The sequence below is a fragment of the Dendrobates tinctorius genome, unplaced genomic scaffold, assembly GCF_039654945.1.
Source record: "Dendrobates tinctorius isolate UK_male_01 unplaced genomic scaffold, ASM3965494v1 ptg000115l, whole genome shotgun sequence".
NCBI lineage: Eukaryota > Metazoa > Chordata > Amphibia > Anura > Dendrobatidae > Dendrobates > Dendrobates tinctorius.
This window is the reverse complement of record NW_027361783.1, coordinates 23,837,928-23,850,545: the sequence shown is the minus strand read 5'-3', so window position 1 is coordinate 23,850,545 and position 12,618 is coordinate 23,837,928. Positions and strand designations below refer to the sequence as shown.

Below are 12,618 nucleotides of genomic sequence, written 5' to 3'. Positions count from 1 at the left end.
CAGATTAGATTTTAGAAAAAACCTTTTGACAGTGAGGGTGATCAAAGAGTGGAACAGGCTGCCACGAGAGGTGGTGAGTTCTCCTTCAATAGAAGTCTTCAAACAGAGGCTGGACAGACATCTGTCTGGGATGGTTTAGTGAATCCTGCTTTGAGCAGGGGGTTGGACCAGATGATCCAGGAGGTCCCTTCCAACTCTACCATTCTATGATTCTATGAAGTTCTGGGAATAGCAAATGCAGTGGGGGCCAAGCTGTAAATCACGGCTCTTTTTTCTAGATAATATAAATCAAGAAAAACAAGGAAAAAAAATAAGGCAGTAAATAGCAACACTGTACTTACATGGATTAACATCTCTGTATCTGTTCCGATTCTTATTTTCTGGATTCTTCGCTATCTTATTGGACAACACAGGTGAATTAAACCTTATTTCCTAGAAAGAAAAAATAACATTTTTGCTGTGAGACAAAGCTGTGTGTTAAACCAGAGCAGGGATACTTAAAATACAAAGAAAAAAAGAAGCCACAAGAGCATTTTAGGAGTGATCTCCTTATTGGCTAAGCACTTTAGATTTTAGACATTTGTCTGAATGGTCCTTTGAGCCATGAGAGCTGGAAAACATTTTTATGGTTAGCCAGGGTTCACACACATCATGCTATCTGCTGTTTTTGACATAAGTATTTTCTATCATGAACATTAGGCCGAAGGCAGGATTAAAGAAAAAAATGTACATTCCTGATTTTACCTATTTGATTAGTACATGGCAACCGCATCACAGACACGTTATTTACGGGGCTCAGTGTAACGGAATGGTATTTTAATCTGCAAACATACAACAGGTTTCATAATGCGCTCAGTATTATGGAGAAAAATAGTAGAAATAAAGCTATAAACTAAAACAACTGCACTGCGAGCCGGGAAGCCAGCAGAGACATGATACTTTGAAGATATCATAAAAGACTTCTTCCATTTTATTTTTCAGCTGAATGACAAGTACATGGCACCTAGTGGCTGAAAGATTGGCCACTATTTGGATAACAATTCTTAAAACCATTTCCCAGTGTAAAATAAAGAAAAAAAAACGTATACTCCCCTTCTGCATCGCATCTAAGGTGGGATTTGTGCAAGTAATGCTAGATGATAAAGTACTAAATATACAAAGGGTAAATTTGACATTTCCCCTGATCAAATAAGGCCCAACATACGAAGCCCACCCAACATTACATCTCGCTGGTCTCCATTTCCGCAGTTGGTCCCACTCTGGTGCTACAAGTCTATCCCCCGCTGTCCATCGCTGATCGCGCGAGAATGTCCGGCTCCATTTCTCGTCGGGCGCTTCCTGCTGAGACTTCCTGCTGTGACGACGAGCGACGCGTGGAGGCGGGCGGGGGGACGCAGGATCGCTGTGTGTGAAAGGTGAGTATCGTGCGCTGCGTCGCTGCTGCATCGCTGTGAGATCTTTCTGTATGAAAGCTCACTAGCGATCATTTAGCGATGCACCAGCGATCCTGGCCGGGTCGGATCGCTGGTCGGATCGCTGGTGCATCGCTAAATGTAAAAGGGCCTTAAGTTTCTGGCTAGGCTTTCTGCTCAATGTGAATCATCACAGCAGCGCTGCACATTTCACTCCATTGACGTTTGCTCTTTTTTGTCACATTTGAAAACTACGGCAATATAGATAAAAATTCTTGCTTTTCTCCTACGTGCTACATTTTTTTTTTTTAACAGATTAAACTAGTATTTATTATAGTCTCACGTGTCAGTGTATTTTTGCCACCTGAGTGGAGAGACAAGTTGATTTTCATCAAAGTCAATTTAAGTGCATGGGTTTGTGAAAAGATTTAAAAAACAAAAAACAAAAAAAAAACAAAGGGAATCTGATGCTTGAGAAACCTTCATCGGTTCATTTTTTTTCATCTGAGGAAGCTTATGGTAAAAACTGACACTTTACTGAGAGAAGTCAATGGAAAACAAAAAAAAAAAAAAAAAAACACTGATGTGTGAAGTGATTGAGTCCTAAGTTTATATGTTGTGATGGATGGCACAAATGTATATAGACCAGTAATGCACAGAAGGTGACAAAATAAATGTATGATGAAGGTCTCAACGCCAGAATCAAATACTGTACAGACTAATCTGACTCCAAATTACTAAGTTATTACATGTGTAAAAAAAAAACAACAGTCTTGGAAGTTGTGGGTATTTTGCTCATTGACTTTTTCTGAGATAAAGATCAGCATTTTTCCCAGAACATAATCATCCAGATGATCAAATTACTACAACTTTCCAGAAGTAACAAGGAACAGGAAGCCTTACGCAAGAGGATCATTACCAGCAAAGAAAACACAAGACGCCACAGACAGCAGCACCAAATCAAGATGCCCTGCCAGCACAAGACTCCCGAGAACATGGGCACCTTTCAGGGCTGGCGTATACACAAGTGTTGGTAATGTAATAAAACAGATTTTCAACGCCAAGATCAGCCATAATACATATAACATGTCAGATATTAAGGCCAGGGCCATACGAGCGTTGATTTTCTCATGCAAGAGAATTGGCTGGATTATGCCAAAGACACTCCGATCTAACTCTCAGCATAGTGCGATCCGATGCTCTCAGATGAGGAAGGAGAAGATATACAAGTACAACAAAACGTCTCCATTATCAGAGTCCACTCATGTCAGCCTGCAGTCCCATGTTTTACATGCACCCATAGACTTGAAGGGAAAAAGCTGCAACATGCTGCGAGTGGCTCGGCAAATCAGATGGCATTCACCCAGATTGTCTGTAGAAAAAAAACTCTGATCTAAAATGCCCCAATAGACAACATTGGTCTGAGGGCTTAATGAGAAAACATCAGATAGCTCTTGTCCAAGTTAGCCGCTTGTGTGAAATAGCCCTAAGGGTAACCAATGATAATTCATTAAAGGGAACCTGTCAGCAGGATTGTGCACAATAACCTACTGACTGTCAGTTTGGCGCCATTATAATGATTAAATTATACTGATCTCCAATAGCTGCTTCTGCACAGGCGGCACCATCTTGGAGGTGGAAATTTTTTTCTCTCCTCCCTCAAGATGGCATCGCTGATGCCTGGGAAGGATTACCTCTATATACACCGATAGCTGCTACTGCACAGGAGCCATTTTAAAACGTTTTTTGTACTATTTGAAATAGCCTCAAGCACAGCTATTATCAGGACAGTAAGCATGTGATTATCCTGCAGACCAGATACCACGGCTGGCACCCGCCCGCAGGAGCGTTTTTTTGTCTCTTTCTTCAGTAAGTACAGATATTCATTATGTGAACTAGGGGGCGGTGGTCAGTGAGGGATCAGTGACCTGTCAGCAGGCTGCATTATGAATACCTAAGCAGAGCACACATGAAGACCCCAACAGGCCGCCCAGGAGCACGAGTATATCATTAACTCAAAACTGAAAATAAAGATTATACAACAACCACAAGACAGATTTCATCACCCAGGTATCATTGTAATCAGTATAATGGCACCAACCTGACACTGTCTGTAGGTTACTGTGCACAATCCTGCTGACAGGTTCCCTTTAAAGGGGAAAAAAGGAAAAAAAAAAAAAAATGATGTGTTCCTAATATCCACATTCCTAGGCCATCTAATTGGATTCAAGTCTGAAAGAACCAGGCCAGGAAGGAGTCCGTCCAGATCCACACATGTGATGTTGAGATACAGTACCACAACTTCCTTTTTTTAAACATTTTTCTGCCAACATTTTTTCTTTTGTCTTTTTTGATCATTGATCGAATGTTTTGTTAAATCCATGGAGCATTGCAAAAAAAAGGTTTTTTCTTCCCATTGGGTTGTTTTGTAAAGTATGATACAGTAGCCATGAAACAGGGGATCCCAGTACTTGAAGACGTTCTTCATCCAAAAGGACAATCCACCAGACATGTACGGCACGTGGCATAAGCATTTAAGATGAGAACACTTAAAAACTAGAAGGGCCAAACGGATTTCTTTGTTTTACCTTGGTTTTGCCCATTTCTGCTCACTTCCTACTATATTACCGTAATTCTTCCTCCTTTCTGATAACACATACAATGTATATTTGATTTTAAAGTGTTTTCCTGTTATTCTATTGGCTTCCTGTACTTAAATAATAAAAGACAGCTCAAACCTTTGTAGATATGGCAGCTGGTGTGAGGTCGCATCAATATCATGAGACCACTGAAACCAATCTGTGAGCTCAGCGATGATACAGATGTAGATGGTGCCAGATCGCCAAGTCCAGTGATTGGCTGCAGTGGTCACAACAACACCACAGTCTTTAGCAAGGAACTAACAGGGGACGAATACAGTTGACCATGTTATTTTTAACTATGGGAAGACAACAGTTAAAACAATGTTCTAACGTTTGCCATAACCATTCAACCTGCCACTGTCACACGTGTATTTGGACACTCATGATCGCCAAGCATTCATGCGTTTTCCATGAGGCCAGCGGAGAAGTTCTGGCACAGGCTTATCTGCCACACATTACAGTTCAAGCTGCCCAACCCTAAACTCCCTTAAAATCATATGTTAGGGGAGGATAAGTACCGTATATACTCGAGTATAAGTCGAGTTTTTCAGCCCCCTTTTGGGGCTGAAAAAGACCTCCCCTCGACTTATATTCGGGTCACGGTGCCAACTTAACTGGTCCCCGTCATCTCCGCGGTCCCAGTCGTCTCCCATCCCCTGCAGCGCGCCACTCTCTCCCGTCCTCCGGCAGTGACGTGCAGGGGGCGCGATGACGTGGATAGCACGCGCCCTCTGCCTGAGTCACTGAAGAGCCGGCGACGCTCAGGAGCAGCTGTCATCAACGTAGGTGAGTATATAGTTTTTTTGGGGGGGGTTTTTTTATATTCCAGCAGGGGCAGCGGCAGCAACATGATAGGATTACCAGTAATCCTATCACTTTGGGGGCAGCATTACAGTATTTGGGCCACCATTCACTGTGCAGCATTTTGGGGGCATACTGTATGTTGTGCAGCGTTATTTGGGCCAGCATTCACTGTGCAGCATTTTGGGGGCATACTGTATGTTGTGCAGCGTTATTTGGGCCAGCATTCACTGTGCAGCATTTTGGGGGCATACTGTATGTTGTGCAGCGTTATTTGGGCCAGCATTCACTGTGCAGCATTTTGGGGGCATACTGTATGTTGTGCAGCATTAAATTTACCAGTATCTTCGGCAATTCCCACCCTAGACTTATGACTTATACTCGAGTCAATAAGTTTTCCCAGGTTTTTGAGGCAAATTTGGGGGGGGGGGTCGACTTATACTCGAGTATATACGGTATACCCCCATACACATTAGATGATTAGCCAGCCCTACTAAAATTGGTGGGTTTGGCCAATCTCATTATGTAGTTCTAATACACCCGCACCACTAAAGAGAAAAAAAAAAAAAAAAAAAAAAAAAGCACAGACACACAAAGATCCAGCCATTAGGTGTCTCCCAGGCTGGCAATCAATTGGTCGATGACGGGTTGTATTGAATGTTGTAAAGTGAGGGCGAAGGAAGCACCAACTCTTATAGTGCTGGTAGAATTCTGATTAAACTAACCACATAGGAAAAGGCGGCGGCAAATAACTTACCATAACTGGGACAGTTTCCAGAAATTGAATGCACCAAGGGCAGTATTTGATAGTTGGGAGGAATACCACCATGCTGTTTGTTTTTTAAAGACAGGATCAGCAAAATCTTAATAAAAAAAAATAATAATACATACATACATATATATATATACACACACATACACTAGAACCTGAACAGACCCCTATTACAAGTCAATAAGGTCCATTAGGAGAAATAGATCTGTTTTTGGCAAAGAAGTTATAGCCGCAATAAAATCCAAAGCAATGAACTCCATGTGAACAGAGCAAAGCCAGTAATACCCTCGGGGGAAGGGTAGTCCAAAGGTTCATAACAAAAACGCCTATTAAACAAGACATTGACATTTTTAATGGCATTTTCACAGAAATACCAGACGTATGCGTATCTGATAATACAGAAAACAATTTGTTTTTCTTGGAAACACTAAAATATGAATAAGAAAAAAAAAAAAAAACAATTGAAACTGAAGGGTAGTAAAGTACCATGAAGTATATATAAATTTTATCCAATATAAAACACTCATTTTTCCTAATGTACCACATATCTCTCTCCAAAAATATGGATAGTGCAGCCAGCAGCTGGTATCTAGAAGGGTTTATTCACATGAAGTTATGATGTGGTTCTGCATTTCAGTAATTAAAAGCGCAGTTTACACAGGTGGACCAGGAGAGGTTGGGTGATCCAATGCTGTCTGGTCCAATGGGTGTCGCAGGTCCGGGTCTTCCCATCTTCTTGTGATGCCACCCTCCGGTTGCTTCATCGCTCCCCGGACCCAGACCCGCAACACCCATCGGACTGGACCACACCGGAACACCCTCCCGGGTGAGTATAACTTATTTTTCTTATCTTTCAGGTTGGATCAGGGGATTATCTACTGCATTATAGAATGCTGTAGATAAAGCAGTGGCCGCATCTTATTGCGGCCAAAACAGCCGACAGGTTCCATTTAATGCAAATATTCAGCTGTGTTCTACAGTACCAACTAGGTCTATGAGATCTCAGAAATCTCATGCACGCAGCTTGTGCTTTGCATGGTTTTTTGAAGAATAGAGCACGTCCCTTATTTGTGTTTTTCACCTATTGAAATGAATTGGTGGTGAAAAAAAAACGCACCAAAAACGCAGGTATCTGGTTTTGCTGCATTTTTTGCGCAAAAACCTAATTAAATAGAATAGGACTTTTTCTCCAACACTTAACTTTATCAGCATGCGCAAAAGACAAATCTAGCATGCCAAAACTGTAGCATAAAAGAAAAATCAAGGAAAACATTAAGAAATCAAGTTTTGCAACAGAAAAAAAAAAAAAAAGTCTAGTGTGAACTTACCCTAAAAATACCCCAGTGGGTAACTATGCATTACCGATTGAGCAACATAATATGCTGTAGCAGCATCACATTACTAAAAGGGTTTGTCTCATTTTTTACAAGAGCGTTATTTCTTTTGCTTCCCGGCGAGGCAGTGGGCTTTTGTATACGGGATGTTTACAAGGACCGGCGGCACAATATGTCCGTTGATCTGTAAACCTTTACCATTCTGTGGTCATTTAAAAGCCTGCTGACACTTACAAAGCAAATGATGAGCACTGGGCGATGTGTAATAGATGGCTCAGTGCGCATAGACCACCTTAGCTCTTGGCAGTGAGATAACTGTTTGCACAAGTCCATGCACCACCAAGAATTTTTTTTTTTTTTTTTTTTGGGCAATGAGCGAGCATTTTGCTAATTAATCGGAAGCCTGTTCAATCGTGAACTGAGAGTGTTTTCCTAAAATGCTAGTTCACGATGATCTTTCAATGTAAATGTAGCTGAAGGCTATGTTCCCACTCGGGGGTTTTATATGCAGGTTTTCAGCTGCTTTTGACAGTACCAGAAAAGTCTAGGTGATTGTGAAAGTAATGAACAATGAAAAAACGCAGGCATCAGGTTTTGCAGCATTTTTGTGCTAAAACATTATGAAGAAGAATATGAATTTTTTTTTTGTTAATAAACTTTATCAGCATGCACAAGAGAAACGTAGCATGACAAAAAAAAAGCAAAAACGCCATGTGTGAATATACCTTAAGGCTAAGTGCACACGTTGCAGAAAATTTCTGCTCAAAAACCTGACTCCCTTCCCAGAAAACGCACCTATTTTTCCACAGCAGTTTTTGCGCATTTTTGCGCGGTTTTGATGCGTTTTTTTTCCGCAGCGGTTTCAAACCGCATGGAAGCCTAAATCGCGGAAAAATCCGCAAAATTAATGAGCATGCTGCGTTTACCGCGATGCGGTTTTTTCGCGGTAAAAAATGCATCAATGTGCACAAAAAGTGCAAAATGCATAGAAATGACTGAAGCTTATTTTTAGCAGTTTTATAGAGAAAACCGTGGTAAAAACCGCTAAAAAAACCCTGTGTGTGAACATACCTTTACAGTTCGGACCAGCAGCGATGTTGTGCCAGCAGCTTTTCCTGTCAAGCATGTGAGGAGGGATGTGCCATGGAAGCGGGATGGTAGCAGCAGCCTGGAAGCTTCAGAGATGCGCTTACAAGATCTATACAAGAAATTGTCAAGGTGCTGGCTTTAAAAGCTCTGTGTAATTTTATCCATTTATGGCGAGACTAAACTCTCTAAGCCATAATATAACCTGCCCTGTTCTTCCCTTACATTACTTAGCTTTCACTTCGGTTTTAAAAATAAAATTAAATTTGTGTCCCATTCACAAGGATACCTGCGGTATCTCAGGTTATCCGAAGGTGAAGCCTCTTCAGGAAAACGCTGGCAGACCCATTCCTTAAACAGCATCGCTAGCGGCCGCTTAGTTTTTTTTTTCCTCTATAGTGGGGACCCAAAGAATAAAAATGCTACTTCTTTTAACCTCATCACGGTTTTCTATTACCTAAAGTAGTTAAAAGAGGTAGCAAAAGACTGAACGTGCTTTTATATTGATTTGCTTAGGTTTATTTTTTGCAGTGCTTTTTCAGGCGGAAACCTTCTGAAAAAGTCATTGTGGGCTTATACACAGACTACATTCACACTTTTTTTTATATGGATTTTTAAAGCAGATCAGCTTCAAAATCCACATGATCTTTGGCTACATCTTTACTGCAGGGCATAATTACTTTGGACCTTTTGCTGAGATGCAGCAGATCATGTCAATACATAATCTGGATACACTTTCACAGTATGTGCATGAGATTTCTTATGTTGGAACTGTCAAATGCAGATTTTCCACTAGCGAATAGGCATTTTGATGTGGACCCGCTTCAGAGTACAAATCCAAAAACTCAGAGCCTACTCTACAGCCATGCACTATTGTAGACATGTGATTCCGCCAGCTTCAGAGAAGCTGTATGACAAAAAGCTTGTAAGCGCTGTGCTGCACGACTAGACCAGTTACTGCTGTTAGGCCATGTGCATAAGGAGTTTTTAAGAGGATTCTTTTAAAGCTGGTCCACTCAGAAAAAACCCTAAACCACCCGTCCCTGCAGTTAGACAGCCGGAGCTGGCTGTAAGTCAGCATGACATCAGCAGTCACAGGCCATCAACAGAGCAGAGCGGAAGAGAAGAAGCTGCTCTGCCCATGTGATGTCAGCAGAAGCTGCACAATCCACAGCAGGAGTGGCCTGTGACCACTCTGAGCCAGAAGAGATTAGCGCCAGGAAGGTAGTCAGCAACTACCTCCCTATAAGTTCTTAGGCCCATAAGGAAAAAAAAAAAAAAAATTAGTTCTGGATAACCCCTTCAAGATGCATCTTCAGGACCGCACCAGCCCCAGCCCTCAGGCAGACTTTTCAGATCAGTGGCATGGTTGCTCCTTTTCCTATGTAACATGCGAGAAACGCAGAAGCACTGACACGGATTGTATCCAGCAATCTGGCCAGCTTCTGAGTGGTCCGGAAAGGCTGCTCACGCCAAGTCCTACTTGTATAGGTAACTGGCCACTATACGACTGCAGAGTGCAATCAACTGTACACTATAACATGTAAAAATCCCTTTAAATAAGTAAATTGAAAAGTAGCGTGTACTTACAAGCACTTTGTAATTTTACCAATATCTGAACTGAAGACAACCCTGATGCAATTTGTCAATTTATAACAAATCCAAAACACAGTACTCTCTGGTTGTCAAACAAGTGGAAAATATTGTGGTCTATTTAATCTATGAATAAGCCCAATCACATACACCTGTGAAAGTGGGGCATTCTTGCATTAGAAGACCTGGCACACAGGTTGGGCTACCTGGCACACAGGTTGGGCTACCTGGCACACAGGTTGGGCTACCTGGCACACAGGTTGGGCTACCTGGCACACAGGTTGGGCTACCTGGCACACAGGTTGGGCTTGGTTTTGTGAGGTGTGATAACTGGGCTTAGTCACACATCAGCAAGTCCTAGACAAATGGTGCAAACATTTCGGTCACTTGTCTGAGATTTGTTTTCTATGTTAAACCGCACAATAACCCAGGTTATAAAAACTAATTCAAGAACAAGGAAAGGTTGGCGCAGCAGCAACATAACAGAAAACAAGCCAAAAAGTGAGGCGCCTGCCGCAGGTTTCTAGGAGCAAGAACTACCTGGCTCTGGGAAGTTGCCCATCTTGGCCTAGAGAGACATTTATATTACTGACTTTCTATGGTGTTCAAGAAGGAAGTGCAAAACGATCAGCAATTAAATATTAAGTTATGTTTTCCAAGCACCCAGTTCCCTTTAGGGCCATATTTTCTGAGAAGAATAATGCTTTCAAAGACATCTTAAAGTGTGATAACCAGAAATGTGGGAGACAATTCCAAAGGCTGGAAACTTACAGGATTTTTTTTATCTTTTAACCAGGACTGGAAAATTCTCCCCCAGGTTCATGAATCAGATTCAAAAGTTGGAACCCAGGAAGGGAAGGGATATGACGACTGGTTACACAGACTATTAGATGCAATTAATCTTGTGTCAGTATGTGTGAATTAGGACCTAGTATACGACGTATTAGCTATAGATAGATCTACCTGTACATGTATTCTCTATAGTATTTAATATTTAAAAGCACAAAAAAGTGTATTCGTGGATCTGTATATTAAAAAGGGGCAGTCCAGGCTTGCGGTTCAAGTCTGCAGTCACTATGTCAGGGCTCCCCGAAGCTAGCGCCATGTGCAGGCGGTCATATGACCACAAGTATACATTCAGACGAGATGTATCCGACCCCGCTCAGTGCACTGGTAATGAGAAAGGCCTTGCACGTCTACGCAGCACGCGACTTCATGTATGCAAAATGCACACTTATGGGCCGTCCTCTCGCGCCACACACTGTGCTGTCATGATTCAGAAGCCTAAACCCAACCAAAAGCTCCAACAACACACAGGAAGGGGGTGAAAAAAAACCTGGAACCAGGTAAAATATTGGATTACTAGATTAACCCTTTTCCTATTATAAATGTAGTCATGTTGCTTCCCTTGATTCACCGTTTCAATGGCACATGATTCTGGAGCAATAACTCCCGCTAACATGTTTTTATAGCAAAGTATATTAGCAAAAAAAAAAAACTAATTTATGCAGAATTAACCTAATCGTATAAGAACAACAATGACCTGTATATCCAGTATTTTGAAAAAATATTTGCTTTTTTCATATCTCAAGAAAAATTAAGAAAAATAGTTAAAAAAAAAAAAAAAAAGTAATATGTGCCAGAAAAATTGAAATAATTGCATGTAACAAAAACTGACAATTTAAACGGTGGGTCATTTCCTAACGACACTTTCCCTTTATAGGGTTATTGCTGTGCAGAGTCCGGGCAGTTGTCTAGGATTTCTGCCGCTAGTACTTGTTGGATCTTCCCCACTTGTATGTGCTCCAGGCGACGCTCCAGCCTGGCACTGAAGTACCATACTTGTTTTCATGTAGTCGCCCTACCAGGTGCCCTCAGGTTTCCTCCCGCTGCCTCCTGTGCTGAGAATGGTGGCTCGTTTATCCTGCATTCAAGAAGGTTGTCACCGCTCATTAAGAGCAGGAAATTCTTGGGAAAATATGCCTCGACAGCCCAGGAAAAGCAACTTCACTCCGGGGCAGCCGCCATCCTGGATGCAGCAGGACAGGACCACAACTGTCAACGGAGGATGCAGCAGGTAGGGTGACCATACACCACAATGCACAGACACTTCAGTGCTAGGGTGGAGAAGAACTTTCAGGGGAACCTGGCAGCTGATTCATGTTGCCCAAACTGCAGGCAGCAAGAACCAGAGCCTACATGATGGCAGCTAGGTATATTCTTCTCTGAAATGCTCTGATGTCAAGATAAAGAAAGACAATTATATTGACACTCGCACATGATGTGAGCAGCTCTGAAGTCTCTTCCCAGTGTTGCTGCAGGTAAGTGACAGCTTTCTCACTATGAACACATGACCCAGAGATCTGTCAAAGTTTAGCTCCTCTGTAAAGTCAAAACGTTTCCAAGAAAACTAGACTTGGCCACTACTTCTGGGAAGACAGAAATCAGATGACAGGTGACATTTCTAAGATTGTGGAGTTTAACATGTCACAAAAAGCAATCTTCACATTGGTAGAAAATGGCTGTCTTTTTCCATCTTCCCTTCTGTGTGCTCACTTCTACCATTTTTGTATCATAAGTTATTCTATGGAGAATCAGATGGAGGTTTCTCAAGCTTCTACCCAGTAACTCGTCAGTGTTATACTGCCCAGAGATGTCAGTGTGATGGCCGGTTTTTTTCATTTACCCACTCAAATGGGGGATTTCTGTCCTCTAAACAGACAAGACCGGGGCATGACTCATTTGTTTACATGCCATAGAATATTATGTGTCTGTACACCAACCCTGGAAGACTGCCGGCACAAGAACAATGAACAACAAACTAAGTTTTAAACCTTAAAAAAATATAGGGAAAAGCAGCTACGTCAAAGAGAAAATGCAGAAAAGGATAGAAAATAAAAATGAGAAATGCACGTTTATACATTTTCCTCTAACAGCAAAACATAAGTACCATGTTTCACCGTAAATAAGACAGGGTC

The 12,618-nt window shown here is 41.8% G+C and overlaps 1 protein-coding gene across 2 annotated transcripts in view; it reads right to left on the bottom strand.

Annotated features, from left to right (window-relative positions):
* Nucleotides 1-12,618, bottom strand: part of PTPN2 (protein tyrosine phosphatase non-receptor type 2) — a 109,350-nt gene that overhangs the window by 80,752 nt on the left and 15,980 nt on the right. For both annotated transcript variants that reach the window (XM_073590045.1, XM_073590046.1), the window contains exon 2: nucleotides 342-432. In XM_073590045.1, the coding sequence (XP_073446146.1) occupies nucleotides 342-432 (91 nt within the window). The remainder of the gene's footprint in view (nucleotides 1-341; nucleotides 433-12,618) is intronic.